General features: G+C 34.6%; 1 protein-coding gene across 3 annotated transcripts in view; it reads right to left on the bottom strand.

Annotated features, from left to right (window-relative positions):
* Window positions 1-23895, bottom strand: part of SCYL2 (SCY1 like pseudokinase 2) — a 35345-nt gene that overhangs the window by 6310 nt on the left and 5140 nt on the right. The window contains exons 3-18 of one of the 3 annotated variants that reach the window (XM_015628760.3): window positions 19922-20079; window positions 15842-15986; window positions 15050-15199; window positions 14234-14455; window positions 13290-13406; window positions 11817-11942; window positions 10208-10384; window positions 6978-6989; window positions 6723-6845; window positions 5355-5468; window positions 4769-4901; window positions 2912-3030; window positions 2205-2305; window positions 1638-1704; window positions 1435-1521; window positions 210-329 (exon numbers count right to left, since the gene is read on the bottom strand). In XM_015628760.3, coding sequence (XP_015484246.1) covers window positions 210-329; window positions 1435-1521; window positions 1638-1704; window positions 2205-2305; window positions 2912-3030; window positions 4769-4901; window positions 5355-5468; window positions 6723-6845; window positions 6978-6989; window positions 10208-10384; window positions 11817-11942; window positions 13290-13406; window positions 14234-14455; window positions 15050-15199; window positions 15842-15986; window positions 19922-20079 — 1971 coding nt within the window. The remainder of the gene's footprint in view (window positions 1-209; window positions 330-1434; window positions 1522-1637; window positions 1705-2204; window positions 2306-2911; window positions 3031-4768; window positions 4902-5354; window positions 5469-6722; window positions 6846-6977; window positions 6990-10207; window positions 10385-11816; window positions 11943-13289; window positions 13407-14233; window positions 14456-15049; window positions 15200-15841; window positions 15987-19921; window positions 20080-23895) is intronic. The other 2 variants (XM_015628762.3, XM_015628761.3) reach the window with 2 other exon arrangements.

Below are 23895 nucleotides of genomic sequence, written 5' to 3'. Positions count from 1 at the left end.
AAACTCTAGCAATTTAAGAAGTGGGAATATTGCTAATGATGCAAATGGAAGACACATGAAAATTTAATTTAGCTTTTCTCAGCTGTGCCGTTGAACCACCAGAGAAAACAAAAGTGACTCACAGGAAGAAAAAAATGCTAAATGCCTACAGGTCTTGAAAAAGCATCAGAGCTCCAATGGAAACAGTGTAGTTGTTTGTTCTGTCTCACCTGCTTCACTGGAGGTGTTACTGTAGTTGCTTGGGGCTTAAGAGGCTGCTGGCTTTTCAGCTTCTGTGCCTGCTCTTGTTCTTTAGCTAGCTTTTGCTTCTCTTCCAGGGTAAGTGAGGCCTTTAAAATGGAAAGCACTGGTAGTAAGTTGCACAAAATGGTTATTCTGGCATTCATTCTTTTATTTCATACTAGCACTGTTGTTTCAGTAATATGTGGTAAAAAATACAATTATTTACACAAAAGAGAAAGCCAATAAGTAAAATCTATTATAGCATTTACCATATTGATATAAAGTAATTAAGCAAATAAATATAATATTGAGAGCAGCATAATGAGAAATTTGGACAGATCTCAAATAAAAGACATATATATCAACAAAACCACTTCAGCTTTCTTTCCTTAATATTGGGCATGAGAAAGTGTTCTTCACAGTTTTTGTTTTCATATGGTTACTAACTTGATCTAGAAATGCAATTGACCATGGAGTTGAAAAGGGAATTTAATTTTTAATGTGCTCAAGAGTCTTTTGAGGATTTTAACTCCACTTTTTTTAATAATGAAGGATGAAATAATTAAATCATTCCCCCTTAGTGCAAGGATTCAAATAACTAGAATGATAAATTATAAAATATATAGATTCTGGGGAGCCATTTCCATAATTATTCATATGAAAAGAATTTTACAAAACTTAAAGCTTATGTTTACTGTATTACTGCTTGTATTTTATATTATGCTATGCCTTTCCTTTGCTTCTTGTATTTAACCACATATTGACTGGTTTCACTTAACTTTGGAAGGTACAGTAAAAGTTAGTCTCTGCTACTACTAAAAATTCTACATTTTAGCTTCATTTCTCTTTGTCATTTTATCACAATCCTATCCTATTTTGCTTTTCCTATCTAAATCCAGTGGTTAAGTTTTAGTTTCATTTAAATCTATAATTAAGAAGAAGAAAAAAAATGACCAAAAATTTAAAAGCCTAATTGCTGCCTACTTCATACAAAGCTGTTTTCAAGGTAAGGCTTACATGGAAATTGAAGGATATGATTTGAATGATTTTCGTGGATCTTCTCATGCAACTGTGTATGGTGGTGTGCCGTGAAAAGCAGTTTTTCTACTAAATCTTTAAATATGGTACATATTTACACACACTTCTGGAACCCCATCAGCCTTGTAATAGACAGACGGACAAAAAAGAATTCCAAAATAAAATAAAGCACACCTTTCTCTGAATAGATGACATCTCATTCTCTTTACTATCAGATCCACTAGTTAGAAGGTCAGTTCCATTATTAAATACCTTATCAATCTGTTCAAGATCAAAGAAAAAAACCTTCATTATTTGAAATACTGTCATTTAAAGCTATGTAAATATCAACTAAGTGATTTTAAATTTCTATGTGTAAGTTATACATTGTTGCTTACCTGATTGCCTGTACCACTAGATCTTGCCTCTTCAGACCCAGCCATTTGGTTGGCTATGTCCAAGGATCTACATAGTGCAGAGTATATTACAACAAGACAACTTTGCAATCATGTCCACAACACTAATTAACAATGCAGATCATTCTGCATTTAAACAACACCAAACAATTGCACTATGAGAGCAACCACTTTTATATAATGCCTTCAGGAGACCGGCAAATTAATTTCCCCCTTTGAGAGGGGAGACTCAGACTTCAGATATCCCAAATTATTTTGTCTCAGAAATTTCACCTCATATCAGATTCCATAAAAAAGCTCCAAATACCTTAAAATATCACAGCTTTCTAAAAGGCTGGAATGTTAATGTTTCTCTGTTATGGTTTATTTCTCAGCAACTACAGGAAAGCAATTTACCACACAGAAGAAGACCTTCTGACAACTGTGCTTATTTGAGGTGATTCTCAACTACTGAACTTAGAATTACCTGATTTTTTTATTGCTATGGCTGGAGTTCTCTAACATTTGCCAAAAAACGACTACTTCTCCAACACAAACATCAACACTTACTTCTGTTGCTCTTGCATGACATGAAGTTGCTCAAGTTTTGTTTTATGCTCTGCTTCCAATCTATTGAGCATATCTCTTATAACACAAATAAAAGAATTGAACTGGAAAAGAAATACATAAGAAGTTTGTATTTTGCAGTGATGGAATTCAGATAGGTGAAACTTAGCAGTAATACCTCATAAACCTATGATACATAATGTCAGCTAAGGTGCAGACTTTTAAATAATTTATACTGCACCTTCATTATCGTGCATTAGACAGAAAATCACAAGCAGAGTGCCTACTGAATCAGGGAAGAATACAGGCCACTAAAAAAAATTGAAATGAGGTAATGCAGACAAAACCTCCACATGAGTATATTTCCAGATTCATTTTCAGACAAAGAAATGAATCTATTATTCCTTTTCCGAGTATTTCATAGCAACATAGCATTTTATTTCAATAACTATGTTAGCAGGTAACCATTTTTGCAGGGTATTTGGAAGGTGACAATATTAATTTTGAAATTTTACACCAGATCAGTTAAATACACTGAAAAATAACATGCTTCAAACACAGAAATATGGTAAAATTGGGAAGGGTTTTGGTAGTGCTTCTTTTTACAATAGACACAGACATGTAGTAATGTATGAATTTTTTTATGAAGAGTTTAAATTTATTCTCTAATAATTGTCAAGGAAAAGTATGTGAAACAGTCATGTTCCTACCTGATTGAGATTAAGATTGTTCTCAATGCTAAGAGGAATCAGATGGGGCAATACTTTTCCTGCAAGCTGCTCTTTGGTAATTCCCAACTTCTTGTGAGTAAATGTACATTTGTAAATACCTAACACAAAACATCAAAATAGCAGAAATTGTTGTTTAGTGAACAATGTGAACAAACTCCAAGTAGCACACACATACATGTACTGATCATCTGAACTACCACTGTGTTTGTACCAAGAGAATCTTAAAGGCTAAGTACTGATCCACAACAGCAAGAGGCTTTGCTACAGCTCAGAACAAGAGGATGTACAAGTCATACTTTGCAGTTATGAAACCTGGTATTAGTCAATGTATTGTTCTGGCCAATTATCTGAGAATATGCATCTTTGAATACATCATGTGCAAGTGATTTGCCACAAACTGACAGGGTGCCACTTGGGAAATCAAGCTGCATCAACTAAGGATGCTTTCTCTCGTGGCACACTGACACATTACAAGTAGCTAGGATTAACTATCATCCTGATTTTTTTTCACAAACACTCTTAACAACAAGGTTTGGGCTGTTACATATAGTGACTCAGAACTCATGCATAATCTTTATCTGTTTTAAAATCACTGAAAAAGAATCCTGACACATGTGAGAGACCCAGTGTTAAGCCCAAATGTTTTGTAGTGTTTCTGACAGGAAGAGTCCTCTGCTTAAATAGTCCAGCTCTGGTGGCAAACACTGAACATATTAGCATAAAAGACACAGCAACTTCCCTCACTTTCTCTGGTGGTTGAACAGAGCTGTCACCAAGACAAAGAAGATGAAGGATGGTATTATAATTCTGGAAGAAAGGAGAGCCTGAGTATATAAAACTGATTTCAGCCCATCATTTCCAAACTAGGATTCACTTACTCACTGTATCTGAGTAGAATTCAGAATTAACACAATTAAAGCAAAAAATAGCGTCCCTTATTCTTAGATAGTAAATAAAAGCTGCAAGGATTAAGGCAGCTTTAAATCAGTATAGAGAAGATGCCTTCTTGCTGCTTTTGAGGAAATAAAAATAATGCTGCCATCACATATTAGTACAGCATTTAATGAGAGCTAATGGCAGTGCAGCTCAGCTGTTACAATTGGTCTACACCACTTTGGTGTGAAGAGGAGAAACAGTCACTGTCTTCCCGACTTGGCCAAGCAGTCACACCTCTTTCTTGGCAGTGGTTCTGGTCATCTGGACACCTTAAGCACATTCAGTTTGCTAAAATCACACACTGAGATAGCCAAGCACCAAGTGGCAGCAGGAAAGCTCAAGTGGAAGTGAGGTTTCCCCTTCCGGAAATACCAAGCCATTAGGTTTTGTTAGTCATTTTGTGACACCTCACCCAGACTGTGTTCCATTCCTGTGCACAAGCACAACTGTGTGCCTAAACATCCAACAAAATGAGTCTAACAAAACCTGCAGTAAAGATCAGCAGATTTGTACACCATCATTTACAGCATCTGCTGTACAGGAGTGGTAGAAGAAGGCAACAGTAAAATCTCAAAAGCTCCAGCATCTGAAAGATGTCAGCTCTTCTGAAGAAAACAGCCTCTCTGACTCTGTGGAGCACCCAGTCCATGTAAGTGTCACAGCCCAAGAACTGCAGTGAGTGAGTACTCAGAACTACACTGGGCCCCGAAGACTAAAAATGTATGTGCTAGTGCTCAAATGTCATACATAAGGCACCTGAACAGGGACATACTCAAGAACCAGGAAGTTTTTGATAGTCATTTTAGGGATGCACAATGTGAATGTGTTCAATGACAACACAGAAAGCTCTCAGATTTATAATATCAAAGCACAAAAGAGAAAGGTGGAAGCATTAGTTACCTAAAATTCCCATGAGCACCGCAGGTTCCTTTGATGGAATTTGTTGTAGAAAAGGTAAAATATCATCAAGCACAAACCATTTATCCAAGTACTCCAAAATCTTGCCCAAGCACACTAATGAGTTTACCCGGACCTGTGAAGTATGATAACAATTAAATGAACTCTTTATTTTTGAAAAAAAACCAAAACAACTCTAAAAAACTCACAAGAAAATATTTGTACTGAAAAATCCAAGACAAGTTAAAAAATGCTTTTGTATCATGAAAGAAAAGCACTTGTTTTTATGTTCAGAAAAACTTGTTTTTTCTGCATGACAATGCAGAAACACTGTCAATGTGTATTACTGTGGAACCTACTTCAGTAATTTTTAAGCTATTATTAACATGACAAGTTGTTAAAAACTTTAAAAATTGTTAGAGAAAAGAAATGGAGCTTTTTCACTTTTAAGAAGTTTTTTTAAAAAAATTTCAGTAAGAAATCAGAACACATTGATGGGCTGTCCTTTAAAGACACAACATGGAAAACTCAAAGTAATCAAAGGTTACAACATTTTCTGAACACTAGAGAATGTTACTATGATACTCACAGCAAGAGAAGAAGTTTGCAAACATGCATTTTTAATTCTTGGAATTAATGAGTTTTTCATTGATGGGTAATCTATTAAATTGGCAAAGGTGGGAATTATGTTTAGGCAAAGCTCCTAAAAAAAAAAAAATCCACATAAGTTTAAAAAGAAACGTGTATTTATTATAAAATTAGTACTAATATAACTCAATATCAGTTATTTTGAAATGTCTTAAGCTTTCCTCCTAAGGAAATATTTAAGGAAATATGTTCAGCTAAAATGCCCCTAATCTATCAGACTAACTTAAAAATAACTATATAATAAAGCATCATGGTATGTATACATAACCTTCAAAAATGGATTTTAGAAAAAAAAGCATTCATAAATTCATAATATTTAAACAGCAAGAATATATTGTATTTTCACGAGGCACACCTTTATATAAAACACAGCTTTTACTACATCAAACTATCAATCCCCTACATAAATCAAGAAAATTTCAAGGAGTACCATCAATAATACTGCAGTACAACAATAGACTGAATGATAAAATATCATGTCAAGATTAACCATACTTTAGCAACAGAGAAAAAATAAACACACAATTTCAGCCCAGTTTAAAAAATAAGAGACAGTAATACTAAGTATATGCTGCAAATAAACACCTGCAAGTAACCAAAGTATTGATGCAGAAAGAAACTCATGTCAGGTACTCAGAAACAAAAACCTTTGTCCTTAATATTACAAAGGCGTTTCAAAGGCAGAAGTCACATCTGATTATCCCAAAATGCCTTTGAGTAACATTTTGTTCCTTTATCTCCCACTCCTGAACATTTTTGGGTAACTGGAAGTTAATTGCAGTTGAATGATTAAAAAAAAAAACCAGAAGAACCTCAGAAAGGTAGAGAAAGCATAGGAGAAAAATAAAATAAGGATACATAAAAATGTCAACAGAAAGTATATTAATATGATTTTACAGCACATCAGGTCTCCTGAGGTAACTGTCAGCAGAGATGTTCTCACCAGTAGGAGCTCAGAATAAGCACCTCTCACTGACTGGTACTAGCATGCCTGCCTGCATGGTTTTTGCTGCATAGGCAGGGAAATATAAATGCATATCCTACTTTCTGCCATGGTGCCTAGTAAGAATTTAAGATAAGAGCATAAGAACAATAATCAAGTGGTTACCCTCCTGGAAAACAAGGGAACTAAATTTTACTTTACCAGAAACAAATGTTTTTTAATAAAGCAGTCATGTCTTTCAACATTTAGGCATATTATATACAGTTTTATCCTTTTTTTTAAGTAAACAAACAAGTGTACAAAACGTTGTCATGTCAGCTTAAAGAGGAAAAAGAAAGTTTTAAATAAAGGCTGCAACTCCTATACCTGTATCTGAATTGAAGGTGCTTCCAAGGCTCTATAAACCATCGGTAGAACGCTGTTCTTTATTTCATCTGGTGGAGTTTTGGTCAGAAGCAAGTCCATTTTTTGCAGGAAGATTAACAATATCTATTCAAAGAAAGACAATTCAGAAGCCAAAAGTTTTAACTGCAAAGGATATAGTTACAATTTAAAGTGTGTTGTATCATATCAAAAAAACTTCAGAAGTTTTCTTATAACTCAGTAAATGTGATCACTTACCATGTTGCTTGCCTGAAGGCATGGAAGACAAAAAACACTTTGACATGTTATTGAATTTTAAAAACAGCAAATACAAATCAAACAAAATATGCATGCTCTAGACTGACTCTTCTGAAATAACAAATCATAATGACTCAGTAAGGAGTTCTTGTTTCTACTTACAAGAACTTGTAAATAGTTCTTGTTTCTCTTTATGGTCTTTTGTTAAAATATACCCATAGAAGATCTTTATACACACATAATTGCTGCAAAAGCTAAACTTCCAAAAAACTAAAACTCAAATTCTGTCCTCAAAGCACTTGATCAAAACTCCATATATACAAGTTGTATTCCATGTGTCTAAAATCAAAATAGAGACATAATAAAAAAAATATTATGGCTACTAGATAGACAAAAAATAACTTTATTATATTTAACATGGAAATTGTGCATCATAAAATAAAAAATCTCAAACAAAATATTCACATCACATTAACTTCAAAAATAACACTAGCACATAGGCATAGTGGGATTCATCTTGCTTAAGATTAGCCATCTACAAGTTAAACATTACTCTAAATCATTCAGCCAGCTCAGTCTCAAATACAGAGCACTATGGAACTCAAAAGATTCATATCACAGCTCAGACAGGTGCTAGAGGGGACAGTGAGTATCCACTGATACCAGAAGTCCTTTCAGAAAATAGTTTAAACTAGATGGATAAATTATGTTTAAAAGTATCACATTTATAACAAAAAGCCAAGTATTTTATAGGAAGACTTAAATTTTTGTCTAAAAATACATGGCAATCAGTGCTTCTATGTCAAATAAACAGAAGCATTGATGTGAAGAAACAGAAATGTACCAAGACCCCATTTCAAATTTCCCCCTTTTATTTATTCCCCCCTTCTCTTAACACAGAAGAAAAATAGATTTTTATAGTGCAGCTAATATGTGTTTTCTTATTGGGTATTTATAATTTCCCATTTGCACACACACACAAAATCATTCTTTCATTCATTCATTCGTTCCATGAAAATTGATTCTGATGCAATATCCCCATATTTGGGACAATCAGGGTGAAATGGATGAGATCAGTTTTAAAGCTAGATTTTATAGCTTTCTTCAATATACAATCTTTGTCCTAAACTTGAGTTGGTAAGACCTATACGTGCTCTTAACACCTGTCCTTCTCCAGCAACCTTAATCATGTAATTTTGTGGAATTACAGCTTCTGTGTTTAAGCTTCTAGGATCCCATTTGATACTTTTTATCTACTTAGGTAAAAATTAAGAAGGTACAGTCACAGATTCACTCACACCATTTAATGAGCAATTAACAGCAGTTGCACTCTAAGTAATAATGCTTCATTCATTCATCTAGAGCCCAGTACTTGTCAGGGAACATTTCTGTGTAGTGAATTATAAAATGAATTTACAGCACATCCTATGCTGTCTATGGAATCCTTTAGATGCAAATTAAGGGTTTGTCTGGGAAGCTATGTCAGAGTAAGCTACAATGTTAACATACAGCACAAGTTACTCCACACCAAGCCCAAGAATAAGTTTATCTAAATATTCTTTTTTCCTATCACGTACTCCCTCACAAAAAGACATTGTGAACACTAGCTAACAATTTCTTCATATTGAATTAGAGCAGCTTTCCTATGATACATTTATTTCCTAATTTGAATGTCCTACTAAAGTCAAGCAAGAGGCCCCTCCTACAAATCTGTAACATCTTGAAAGAGTGTTTGAAAGAAATACTGGCATCTTCCCCAAATGGCCCTCTCCAGGAGTTACAAGCACACAGAAACTAGGCATTTCTGCCTTGTACAAAGATAGTCAGACCTTGCAATCTATCCTCTGGCACTCTGAAGCTTTGTATTCTTATCCAGAATTTCTGATATATTAACTTAGAAAACCTGACCTAGATTATTTAAACTCTGCCATACTAAAAAGAGTATAAAAACAATAGTTGAATAAGCCAAGTAGTTTGCATTAAAAATACCAGCGTAAAAATTGAATAGATAGTCACAGAAAAACTTTGCAAAGCTCCTTCTCTATGAGCTGACTCCAAGTCTGTATTTTGCTTCTTTCATCTCTCAAGATATAAACCAGCTTTTGTATCCACAATGCTCCAGATATAACTTTGCTACAAACTTTTTGCAGCAAGGATTGTGTCACAAACCTAATGTTAAAGGCAGCAGAACACAGAGCTACCTTTTAGGATGACACAGCACAAATATGTTCACTGGCTTTTGGTTGGTTATACATTAACTTTTTTCAAGACAAAAAGGCTAACATAAAGCTTCAGTGTACCAAGTATAAACAGCATTAAGTAGTTCAATTTTCCTGAGGTATTCTCAGTTAGACAGCTGTCCCCTTCCCTGCCTCCACAGTATAATGACAGTGCTCTGGTCCAGTTTTCTGAAACCCAGAAATAAAAGGTCTGCTATGTTTACCTTGCCCTTTAAGTGCAGAGAAATAATGGCACACAGGAGTGAGCTAGAAGGAATGCATACCTGTCTCTCATCTGTGGAGGCACAATGCCCCACTTTGTGATAGATTTCTCAGGAATCATCATGGTGATGACAAAAGGATGCAAACTTTTTCTCCTTTACAGTAACGATTATGTCTTACTACTTTTATACATTTAAGCAGCAGGGAAAACAGCATATTTTACTTAAACATTACATTTGTCAAACAAAAATTAAACAAATTTCACAAATTTTTGACCAGTCCTCAAATAAATACTACCCTTAGTAAGAATAATTAGCACTTCTTAGGGAGTGTCAAAGCTACAATTTTTCCACCCCTTGATCCCAATGTCAGCAAACTGCATACAAGAAAAAACCAACCCAAAAAACCCCAGGTTCATCTACACAGAATATATGAAAACATTGTACTGTCAAACACTGATCAGATTGCAGGAGAATTGTTAAAATGCTTATAAATATATCTTCTACAATCAACCAAAACCAAGTGGTAAATTAAACATCTTTTGCAAATCTCATTTCATCTATAAATGCAATATACCCTCAGAACCTCTAAACAAGCAGAGGTAGAGAGAGCTTTGAGAATTCCCTGGTAAAATCTATTTTAAATGAATGAAGACTGACTGCCTGGACAACTACAGAGGAGATTGGGTAACGTGCGTGAAGCTGGAAAAGGGAAATAAGACAATCAGTCAATTTTTCAAGGAAAACAAAACCGAAGAGACAAATTGTAGTAAGAATAATAGTAACATACCTGGATTGGTTCTTGCTGCTTAAAAACAGGACCAAGATCAGGTAGAATGAGCTTTATATATTCTTCTTTGGTGCACTCCTCAGCAATTAAGAGAACATTAGGCAAGACAAAGGGTACCATATCAGGATTCACAAATTCGGAAGTCAAGCAAGGCAAAATTCGCTGAATTATAACACGCTAAAAGAAAAAAAAACAACAAAACAAGTATGAACCATGTACTGCACTGCAGTATTGTGCCAGTTCAGCAACTTTTGTATCAGGCAATTTTCAGTTTTTTTCTCTTATTTGCACAGTACACTGTAGCTAATTTACACTGTGCTACTCTGCTTAATTTTCTGATTGTGCTCAAAACATAAATGAAGATTTTAACAACAGTGAAGATCAACAGAAAGCAGTTAACTGTACAGAAAATAGGACTTTGAGCCACACATGAGTTTTATAAAAAACATAAGCTATATGCTTTCTTTAAAAAGACCCTAACAAGACCTTTAAAAATACCCTATAAATCCCCCAAATTAGTAATTTTTTTTCTGTACCCCATCATTCACTGAACAAACATATAATCCTACTATACCTCCCTGTAAAACTCCAGATCCATTTCCTAAATAGGATTCTGCTGATGAAACAGATATGTAAACCGTGGATGTCTACTGCAGCATTAGATATCCTAAAATGCTTTTGAAGTCAATAAACAGAAATATATGGTTCATGGGCACAGTCACTTCCCCCATAAAATATATTTTTAAGACAGAAGAAAAATAAAAAGAATGCCCTAAGATGATTTGGTCAATCAGTGGCTGTCTAAAGTTAGGTGAAATACATGCCACTTATTTCCAAATTCAAAGCAATAACCACTTCTGATCAAAGGAAAAAAATCCTAAATTAAAAAGAATAGAGTATTAAATATGAAGTTTAAATGTTGCACTGTGTAGTGCAAAACAGAATTAAAAATAAAGAAATATAATACAGTGGTTGAGAAGCTCAGTTATTCTATTATGTACTAAACTAATACTACTTTACTATTATATGTATTACAGCTTATATAAATGAAGGTACACCACTAAAGGAAAGGAAGCCAGTCTAGACATAGTGCTTAACACTACAGAGGAGAAATATGTAATGACAGGCATTTGCCTTTGAGATTTCTGAGCACTGCCAGCACAAGAAAGCACTTAGTCTACTGAGGGAAGGAAGTTTTGCATCATTCAACACTAAAATGCTATGAAAAAACTTGAAGCAATCTTATAGGAAGAAAAGGTGGCAAAATGGCTTCAAAGAGCTGTGATGGCACCTGGAAACACAGGGAAAGCCTTAGAAGTGGAGAGAAGAAAACTCCCTTTCAAACTGGGATTAACTACAACAGGACATGCAAACACTGGTTCCTTATTTGGCTTATTTGCCATTTTCCGTTTAAAGAATTATTGTTTGCTGAGGAATACTTCCAGAGTAAATATGTTCTAATCTCCCTTTATTTCCTTCTACTCTGACACTCTCATGGCAGTCTATCATGGTACAATGCAACAGAAAGTCCAGCATTCCAAGAGTCAAAATGCTAACAGATGTTCATATAATTTCAAATTTGCAATTTCAAGACATCATTCAGACATACCTTAGGTAGTTTTGGCAGAACTTTTGGTAGTCCTTTAAAAAACTGTGATTTCTGCAGGTTATCCCTTTGAAATAATGAATCAAAATACTGAAGCGTCATTGCTCCTACATCATCAAAGAATGGTATCTAAAAATAAGATTAAAAGGTTGTGATCTGGAGGGGGACAACACTGACACTGCTACAATAATCCCCAAATATAATCATCTATCTATACTTTCAATGCATGACAATAAACCTCTACAATGATATGTCTGCAACTAACAATTAGAAAACTAAATTTTTACATATCATGTAGTATAATATTCAGGTACAGGTTGATTATTAAGACAGAATTTTCCTAGCGTTTTTCAAAACCTCATGCATGTTATGTGCATGTAAAGCATTATTTCATATACAGTAAGTGGCTTACAAAAAAAATGTAAGAAAAAAATATTAATAAATATTCTTCTAGGAATAATTGTGCTATATTATATTAAACAAAGGATCACCTACTAGGTCATCCACATCTGGCTCCCACCCCTGGAAACTCCAGAAAACCCTGGAAGCTCTGATATCTCTACCCCATGATTCAGTATGCAGTGTGCAGATATGATAAAAGAGACTCAGCATCTTAATAAAACCATACTGCTTAACACAACCACTTACAGATTTGCTTGTTGTAGTCCTTCAGACAACTGAGTTGATACCTAAGACATATCTGCCAGATTTCTCATTTCCATCTTTCAGCATATAGGTGGACAAAATCATCATTTGCTCCACCTCCCTTCTTCACCCACTATTTCTTTCAACAGTTAAAACACTGATTTCTATCTCTCTATACCATCTTTTTACATCACAGCAAAAGAATAACATCATTTAGCAAAACAAATCTATAAGCAGGAATCTGAAAGTCTATCAGATTGGAGAAAATGGGGCATAAGACAAGGGAAGAACACTTTCCACTTTCAGAAAGGAAAACGGAGCAACAGTTTTGCCAAATTAAAACCATTATATTCTACTTGCAATTAAATTTGCTTTGTTAGGAAAAATAATTTCCTAATATGCATTATTGTCTGCATATTTAAGAGTACATCAAAAATCATAAGCCAAAAGCTAATCCTTATATTTATTTATTGCCCTTTCATCATATTCTCACTTTCAAATCCTTCCAATCTAATTTGAAAGACTGAATTGTATCAAATCATTGCACAGAAAAGCTTCCAACTGTATGGAAAGGAATAAAAAAGTGTTGCATTGAATAATTTTTGAAAAATTGAATATTTTTTCTAAATTCTGTCTCAGCACCCACTTTTTTCCATATAAATAAAGGTCAGCATAAGGAACTTTTGGCATCAACTATCATTACATCTAAATGGTTAAAAAATACTTAACATTTCAACTAAAATGATTAACAGAAAACACTTTAAAATAGCTCTGCAAATAAAACTCTAGTTTCTCTCTTTCCTATGGCTACTGTATTTTCCATGGACTGACCTTAGTCATTTGATCTGCATCTGGCCTGACTGCCGGAGCTACGTTTAGGAGTAGCTTTACATGCTCACGCACCTCCTCGGGTATGTTCTGGAGAGTACTGGAGCTTAAACGGCTCAGCTGTGGAAGTAATTCAAGCATGAAGTCAGAAACCCCTGCATGTAACTATTTCCAGCATAAAACAGGACTACACTTTGCTCTCTTGATGGTTTCTCTATCCACGCATTCGATATCCCTCCCTTCTCGCTCACAACCCTCTCTGTTTCTCAAGAGCCTACCTGGTTTAGGTCCCACCACAATTTTTGCAACTTCCCATTGTAGTTCAGGTTATCAGAGAACACAAACATGGTATTTTAAACAGTCAAATGTCATTATCTAAGGTGTTGTCTACACACATTAAAACACAGTACATACTGTGTGGCAATGGGCACCCACAGAAGTTACAACAAAGGAAACCTGAGTATGAACAGACATTATGTCAGCTGATCAATTACCTGAGACACTGTCTTCTGTTAATGTTCACAGTCCACAAAGAATGTGGATAGCTTAGTGGATACCAAATGCCATGTCAAGTGATCAAATCACCCTAAACCCAGCCCTCCTTCAATGGTCCTACATAGGTAATCCACTGCCAGATGTTTCATACTGTTACTAACAGGTAAGCACTATTTCACAAGACCAGCATTCAATACATTTACAGAGAAATTAGGTGAGAAATGGTATTTTTAGTTTATAAAGTTGGTGCATGTAACCTCCTCTAAACATATTTTTGTTGCTCATATTTTACTATAATTATTTTATTATTTATAATTATGCAGGGTAAGATACCATTGTCAAATGGTTTATGTTTGAGCGCAGATAGTGTTCTCGATATTTAAATATATTTTACAGTAATAACTTTTCAAATATGAAAATCAACAAACAGTAGTCATAAAAAGAACGAATACCTGGTCCAGCTGTCTACTAAAGCTTTTATAAATATCTTGCTTGTTGACCTCAAAAATTGGTTTCCCTTTATTGAACACTGCATACATAACAGCTCCCAGAGAGTACATATCACTGGCTGTCTCACAGCTCACAGAGAGAATATATTCTGGTGCCAGATACTCAGGATTTGGAAGACACAAGGATGGCAAGTTTGGATCCCATTCCTTACAAGGGAACTTCGGCTACAAGAGAAATATGAGAAGTAAAATGAAGTACATTTATCAAGGATTTTTAAAAATCATTTTCAAAAAGAAACTCAAGCAGTAAAAAATAATTAAGCTGCTCAAATTCCATTATGAATCAAACAGAAACAGAGTAAGACAAAACTGTTAGGAATCTCTGTAGCTTAGAGTGATTAGCTGATGCAGTTTTATCTGAGTATTAGAGCTGGGAAGTGTAATGTAAAATCAAAGCACTGCTGTAATGAGGAAACATGAGCTATGATGGAATTCATTTTAAGAGGCAGCAACCAGGCACTGAGTAGTTGCAACACACTGAGTTAGGTAGGCTTGCATGTCATCCAACATGAAGGGGAGCAGAAGTGGCACAGGCTCCAGCCTCTGTCTGAAACCATTACTAGTCTACTGTGACCCCACTGAGCCCACTCAGGCTCTTTTTCTGAAACGATCAAATGCAGCACTTCAATCCAGACCTGTGCCATATGTTCTAACTTTTGACCAACAAAATACAGAGGTGAATACCAAATAAACGTGAAACTGGTTTCAGGCAAAGACCTGAATTTGAAATTGAATGATGATAAATACAAAGATTATTACCTCCTGTTCAGATGGATTTGTCGATTGGATACAAAAATCAAATCCCATAATTTTCCATGCTCCACTCTTATTCAAAATTATATTTTCAGGAGTAATATTTCCATGGACCATTTTGACACTGCTATGCAAAAACGACAAACCTTCAGAAACCTGTCCATAAAAGATCATTATTTCAGGTTAAATATTTCCCCAAACATCCTATAATACATTTATAAAAATTCTGTTCTTATGATCACAGTTAAATTCCTAAGTTAACTAAGAAACAATTTTTCATCACTATTTTAGCCTATGCCTTAAAAATTATGCATGAAGGGAATGAAACACAGATGGGTAATCAGTGGGTGAGATTACTAATGTCAACTATCACAGCATAAGTGTGGTGGTGCATTCCCCCCTTCCCTCTGGCCACATAATCTCAGATGAACAACAATTGCTTTATGAAGCTGATCAACATATTCACCAAACAAAACCTGGGAGCTAATGGTTCTCCACAGAACGTAAAGAAAAGATGCACATATGGAAGAGACAGCTGTAGCAGAGACATATACATTGAAAATAAAAACTGAATTTTCTATTTTACATGTCAGAACAATCAAAAAAAGAATAGCAGCTTAGAGCTTCTAGTGTTTATCCTCTCTTACACTTAGAGTGATCAGGGCACTATTATCTCTCACCTCACTATTATTTGATTCACTATAGGGAGACAAAACTTTGGCAGTGTACTGACTTCATAAAGAAAAAATCATTAATACTAAAAGCAGAAAAACATTATAAAGACAACCTGTACCATACCTGAAGCAAACCATATTTGGTCTCCACGTCATAAAGTTTGTATTCTTTAATGTCTGATGGTAAAGGAGAAGGTAGGTTGTCCCAGCTGCCAAGAACATTAGCTAAACTTGCACAGACTGGTTCTGTACAAAATGCCAAGCAATCCCTGTATAGGAAATGCATTAAAAATTTTCTTGTACATAAATGTAATATATCTCTTGACTGCAAATAAAGAACCATACAAACACCATATTACACATTGCCAAAGTACCTGGTGCTACCAAAACCATGTTATATTTCAGGTTTTGAATTCTTTTAATACTATACTAAAGAGAAACATATAAATATCTGAAATTTTAAAAAAATACTAGAATTAGGTTATTTTATTCTCTAACATTCATATAAATCACTAATGATGCACACAATGCTTCGTAGAGTTTTTTCAAAAACAGTGCTTTTCTTGTCCTGATCCAGGAAAAATTGGTCAAATAATTCTTACTACTATTAAAGCTTGTAAAATAAGACATCTACCTATGCCTAAAACCAACACGTCCCTGACTGAATCAATACTTAATGAGGCCAGACAATGATCAGAAACTAAATTAATCTAAGGGAACACCAGAATATTCTTTTACTTTGACAACCGATAGAGAAGACGTGCAAACACAAATACACTTATTATATTAACTGCAGTTTGCATGTGAAGTGACTGTTCTCTAAATTATATTATTTTTTTTTTCTTCAGGAGAAATTAATGGTCTTGCTTATGCATTTTTGTGTCAGTTGGGTTTGAAAAGCACAGAAGAAGCAAACTTCCACACATAAGGACTTGTACTAACAGTGTCAAAATTTCAGATTTCAAAACTGTCCTGAAACCAGTATATGTCTCAATTTCACATACTTCATGCAATGCAGACAGAGTCATTCTTTACATTCACATTCTTCATACTGCTCTGCACAGCAGTGGAGGCCCTGGACAGTCATTGCAAATCACTCCTTAATTGTTTTATAGGGTTTTTTTTGAGAAAGCATTACATGGATGGTAGCACACATATCTGCTTTAAGGATCATTAATTAATGAGAACACTAAATACTGTATCAGTATGAACACAGAAAACAGAAACAGAGTAACAATAACAAAGATACATTTTTTAATATAAAGTTATAGGCAAGAAGATAGAGCCTAACTTTTTGATCACGCCATAAAAACATCAGAAGATGTCTCAGCATGAAACTACCACATATTTTTTAGGTATTTCAATAATTAACAAACTTGACCTTTGAAATAAAATAAGGCTGCTGAAATAGGCAAACCTCTTACTATTCATCCACATTTAAGTTTTATCTACTGCCTCTCTAAAAGAAAAAAAAACTGAACAGTAAAAATACATTGAATGCTAAGTGTCAGCCCACCTGAAATTCTTTTGTTTGGTTTCCTCCCTACCATTCTGTTAATGACATACCTTTCATGTTTCTATTAATATGACTAGGACTATAAAACTTGTTTCTGTTATAAACACAAGTCAAAACAAGAACATAGAAAGACAAAGTCCTTTATTTGCAGTCCAACTTCAGCTTTACCCCAGAGCTTTAGCAACCATTTAGCTATGGTTAAGGCACAGATGATAGAAAATACCTAGGGAACAGTCATTCAGTGGTTTTCATACCAAACTCTCTGACTACTGCTTTGAGGGAATAAAAAGATGGCTGCTTATTTTTTACTTTAGGAGGTCATAAAAAACAGGGCCCAACCCAAAGTATTGGAGGGATGCAGTAAATCTAATTAAAATAGTAGAATATTGCAGAAGCTGATGTCTGCCATACAGAGCAGCTGCCTTAACAGCTTCCTGAATAATATCAACATGAAATTCAGAGTAATAAGAGTAATAAAGTAAGATAAAAACTTTATTATTTTTTATTTTAAAAATAAAAAGTGAGGGTCAAAAATACATATGCTTTCTACAGGGGAACAATGTAACAAATGCAGTGTCTAGCAGGGACAATTCACACTAGAACTATTTTTAAAGGGTAGGAATGATATAATTATGAGTTAACCCACAATTTGTTTTTTATCCTTTTCTTCAATAACAAGCTGAACATAAACTGCTTTCCAGTGCTGTTAATGGAATTCAAGACCATCTGTAAATAAACATACTAATATTAAATATTTAGTATAGATAGGGAGTTATTCATATAAAGGCATGTTAAGAGGTATACATAATTATATTTATTATATACATTTATATTAAACATAACTATGTTAGATAATTGGATCCAAACAATTGGATTGGATTATTGGATACCAATAATTTGTAGTAGAAACATCCTATTAATAGTGAAAAAACTATCTACATGCTAGGGTCAGAAAGGTTTTGCCTTTCTTTCCATATCTACTTCAGCCCTCCAGATACATCAAGTATCTACTTGCTCCATGAAGAAGGAATAAAAGGTGACCTGCAAGCAGTTCATTACAATTGTACGTTACTTTGGGGAAACAAAAAAAAGAAGGAAAAAAAGATCAGATACAGTCTAGCCAGAAGCCCACATGAGATTTCTTCAAGAATAAGCTCTCTGGAAAGATCTGAAACCCTAAAGCAGTCTTACAGCATGCTTGCACAAGGTTATACACACATATACTCTACATAAACCTTTATTTTATGAATCTCCTCCAAAAACTGTTACATCAGTTTCTGGCACAGCAAGCAACTGTACAGGGTCTGTGCTTCTGGTGTTTCTATCAGCAGCTCACTGTGCTGAGTATGGAAACAAAAACAGCAGAAGCAAAGTGTAAGGCACTACTAAAAACTCGCAAAGAACTCTGCTGTAACTACACTGTTAATTTTACTCAAAAGGCTTAAATGCTTCATAAGAATGCCACCAAAGCTTTCTTAAAGGTATGAACCTTAGCCTTTTCTTCTGAAAGGCAATGTTCAGGGGAAAAGTTGCTGAGTCAACTGGGAAACTGTGACAATTTTAAGAAGAAGCCTGAGGTGTACTCTGGGATTCACTTGCATACACTGCAATTTGAGATGACCCTGGGCCATTTAGCATGTAATAGCTTATTTACTGTTATGGAATACTGAAAGCTGTCTTCAACTACCTAATTGATTTTCTTTATGCCATTGTAAGGGACATACTAGATCATACCTGCAAAGACAGCTTCGAACCCCTGTCAATGTGGAATGTGTTTAGTACTGAAGGAGAGATAGATATGAATATGCAAGTGCAATTTAATCCAATAAACCTGTCTCAAGGCAGACATTGCAAAGATGAAGAAGCATTCCTACAGTATTCTCGGCTTCTAGAAGCCATTTGGAAAAATTCAAGAAACCACAGAAAGGAAGGACATTATATAATGTATCTTTACCAGGCTACCATTTAGGATCACAGAATGGCTGGGGTTTGAAAACACTGCTGGAAATCATCTAGTCCAACCCCCTTCCTGTTTGGGGAAAAAAAATCCTAAAACCTCCATGATCTTCTCTGGTAGGATCAAGATATTTAACACAAAACCTTGATTTTCGTTGTTAGATTTTTGTATCCCTACAGCTGAACAATAAATCTGTAAGACTAACCAGTTATTGTGCCTATCGACCAACCTTTCATAAGTCAAATAAACACTAGAAGAACATGAAGAATTTTGTCTCCCTTGACTGGCACTTAAGAGCATTTTCAACACATATTTAGCTGCAATACATATAATTTACCAAAAATCACTAATCTCACATCTACTAAATACATCTCATACATGGAGCAAAATGCATGAATAAGTTTTAAGAGAAAACCATTTTAAGATTGTTCTTTAAAACCAAAATTAATTAAAGCACCAAGTTTTCATGCTGTAATAGTCATGTGTAGCCTTACAGCTTCAGCTGGACTAAAATCAATCAACAGATTATTAATTATATTAATTAGATTCACACCAGAACTGCATTCTATGGCCAGGGGCGAGGATGGGTGGGTAGGGTGAATACCTTGTCATATAAATAAATACATACACTAAACTTAAATCTCACCAGATGCATGCATTGAATGTTTCAGACAGTTTACATCCAATACCAAAACAATGATTAAAAATCACTGTTCTCTACTACAGCTTACCTGGATTCTTCTAATGGATGTTGAACAGTAAGTAGTCTAGGGTGTCGAAGCCTAGTTAGCTGTTGAACACCTCGTTTTAAGGAATCAATAATCTGATCTTTTTCAAATTTTTGGTACTTGTCTATTAGCTTCTTATCAAAGACAAAAACAGCCACTTCCTGAAAATAAGCAACAGAATTCACTCAGTATATAACACAGACAAAACCTAAGCCTACACACAATTATATACAAATGTGTTTTTTCAATCAGCAGTACAATCCCACCAAAAGAATAACCAAAAAAAATTAAATTACTTGTTTTTGTTACTTAGTCCCAGCCATGGGAGAGGTTACTACATATAAACTCTGAAATAGATATTCTGAGTTAGGGTACTAATGCTCCTTTATTGTATAAACAGTATTGCATAAATTATAACCCCAGCCTACACAGTGACAAAGCAGCAGATCCACAGTTCGAAATCGGCTTGATTTTAAGTAGACTAAAGCATTTATATCAACAATGAACTGTTAAAATATTCTTAGTATGTATCAAGTGTTGCTTTAATAACCAGGTCCTGTCTCAGTGCTCTTTTCAAACCAGTACAATCTGACGTAATAGTCACAGTAGTCTATTAATCTGATTAGACCATTCACATGATAAAACATTAAGAATTTTGTAATGTTTAAAGATGTGTAAAAAAAGGTCACAAAAATGCTAAAACCAGAGAAATCCTCTCTGACTTCTGAAACTGGAGAAGGAGAAAATTAAGAAATTTGTATGAAACTGAAATTACAGAGGTCAATGTAAAATGAAAGATTACATCACCATCTGGGAAGTTGTTAATATGAAATTTATCAGCTGATGAAAAAAGGAATTAAAAACTTTTATGATGAAACAGACTTTTATATGCTGCTACAACAGCATTATGAATAGTAATAAAGGTTAGAAAGCAGCAGAGAATAATATGAAATTACAGTTTTCAGTCCCAAGAGGAACTCTGTGCTCTTTTACTGCACATTTTATAACCATTACTCTAATTAAAATCTCACTGGAACAGCTATATTATTTATTAAAAAAAAAACAACTATAAACTTTTAGAAATAGACTATCCAAAATATGAAATTCAGCCCAATACACAAAATATTGGTTTTTAACTATTCTCATTAAGCTGTTAACAGGTGAATACTTGTAATTAGTTCAACTAAGTACACTTTTCCTGCTCTATCCATATTGGCTCCCTGCTCCAACTTTTAAGTGTGATAGCTCAAACGTTAACACAAGGCATGGAAGAGCAATGACAGGGATGGAAGACATACACTGAACAGTACATGACCAATAACAAAATCTCAAATTAAGACAGCACTTCTGAAAAAAAAACTTGTTTGATGATAAGTGAAAAGAATCAGAAAGTGAGTATTTAAATCAGCTATGGTTTGAATATTTTGTGGTGGGTCTAAGTAACTTCTATTGGTGCTTGCTGCAATCCTGCATCGTTTGTTTAAACTCATTATTCCCTGCACCTGGCAGAAGAGAACACAATTTGTGCTCCAGATGCTTACCCAGCTGACTCAAGGCCATTTGGTCCCTCTTGACTGTCTGTAACCTTATTGTTGGGACCTACCTTCTGAATTCTGATAGCTTTACAACTGAGCTGGCAAGTACTTTGTGACCTTACCCTATCTATTTATGATTGTACTTTCTAAGCAGAAGGACAAGTGCCATATTATGTCAGAAAAAGTATAAGTGCAAAAAGTCTAAGATGAGCTGAAATACATACTGTGAAATTATACACCTATATATAACCAGAGTGACTCATAAATCTTTCAAAAAAACACCAGCAAATCAGCTATGAAATAGCACCAGACAAACATATGCACGTAGGTAAGTAATTTTCTCACATTCTGTTAGGTTGTTACTCAGTCACCTACACAGTAAGCAGGAAAAGACAAAGTACATTAAAAAAATAATAACAGATAAACATTCAGAAATCCTGGAAAAGCAGCAAGGCAGAAACCAGGCAGAACTCAGAAAAGAAGAAGACAGTTATAGATATCTACTGTCACCAGAGATAGAATATTTGTAACTGTCCACTGGCGTAAAATAGGAACAGAAATAATCCTGAAAACAAAGATTTCTGATGGGATCTACTGCTGTAATGTTAAAACCTCTACATTCAGCTGTTTTACCTGGCTACAATGACTTAAAATGTTACTTGTGTTGTGACAAAGTGACAACAACAAGGGTAATTAAGCCCTTACATCCTCCTTGTCTGATTACAATATACACTGCAAAAAAAGCTTGCAGCTTCAAGCTTGTAATACAGCAAATATGTGCACCTCCGCAAAAGTGACTGCTATCACCTGGAAAATGACAGCCAAAGAACATTCAGAAAGTACATGGGAGAGAAATAAAAAATGTTAAATGTTGCATACAGGTAGAAATCTTATAAAAGGAAGGCTTTATAATATCATGGCTTAGGCCTGCTGATTCTGCTGGGTGCAGCTAACAGCTACTCTGTTCCCATGAGAAAATATCATAGGAATGGAAGTCAGTTAGCACAACAATTTATTCTTGTGAGAAAGATAAGTTTGCACCTGCAAAAACAACAAATTGATCCCATGAGAATCAGTGAAGAAGATATGTAAACAATCCAGGGATAGAGACATTTGATAAACATGCAAAATCCCATTTACTGACCAAGGAATTGAGTGTCAGTTTATTGTCAGCCAATTAGATATAACACAGTGCCTTCTGATAATCCTATAAAATATGACCTAGGCAATACAGGTTCTGCTTTTCCTTCATGAAGAAACTGACTCCCTTATTATTGCAACAGTTAAAGAACATTATATTGCAATACAACACACCATAAGCTGTATTGCTGCACAGTTTTATTTTGCAATGTCAAAGTGAATGTTGATATGATGTTACCTAACTGGTAATATTAATAATGAATGGTAACTGTGTGTCAAAACAACAGCCATCTAAAATTCCATGCAGTACAACTGCTGCTGTATTTTTAATTACTAATGATGGCATACAACTACACAGATGTTAGTCAGGGTTTACAGAGATATTACAGGACCATGTGGAGCACCTGGACTAAAACTGTAAAATTATTGGTCAGAGCATCTATTCAAGGCTTGAAAAACTTGATAGACAGGAACCTAGTTATATGTGCTCTGTCAACTCTACAGTGAAAGAAACTTGCCACAATTCTCCACACCTCAAGGATACATGTGCTGCAGGTCAAGTGTTTACTGGTCACATAGATGGTATAAAACCTATCAAAATTACCATGCTTCCAATATTATCACTTCTTTGTATAGATGAGCAGGACCAAAAAAAAAGCCCCAATCAACTGTATGTTGGGTAAATTCAGCAAATGCAGAGAGATCTGCAGCAGCTAAAAAAATGCATGAAAACATGGAAAAAGTACCTGATTAAATATTATTCAGAATCTGTCACACAGAATCAGATGACACATTCTTTGCACATTATTTATTCTCAGTATTACATTTATCTATTTGCTACTGTTTATTTGACTATGATCTAAAAGATTGTGTAAACATTTTCCAAAGTTATTCCTTTGTGTCCATTTCTTTTTGGTACATGTGCAGAAAGATGATATATTGTCTAAGTATTAAGCTTAAGTAAAGACCATAATTTATTAACACTTCTATTTACACTTTGAAAACTGAATTTCCTCCCCAAATTTGAAAAAAAACCTTTTCGTATTTCTACAGTGTAACAAAATCATTTTCTGTAATAACAATTTTTAAACTCTTTTTTTGGCAAAACCTCTTCTGAAGTCACAGTCCCATATTTATTTATTTATACATGTGACTTCAAGTGAGGCAAGGTTTGAGTATTAGTGCTCCAAACCTTAATACTTTAAGGAAACTAAAAGGGAACAATACTGATCTGAAAGCAGCATAGGAGAAGCATAATTAACTTCCTTCACAACCCCCTCCTCCACCCCATGCCTTCCTGTT

This window comes from Parus major, chromosome 1A, assembly GCF_001522545.3.
Source record: "Parus major isolate Abel chromosome 1A, Parus_major1.1, whole genome shotgun sequence".
NCBI lineage: Eukaryota > Metazoa > Chordata > Aves > Passeriformes > Paridae > Parus > Parus major.
Note: the sequence above shows the minus strand (reverse complement) of the source record. Positions and strands in the feature narration are given on the sequence as shown.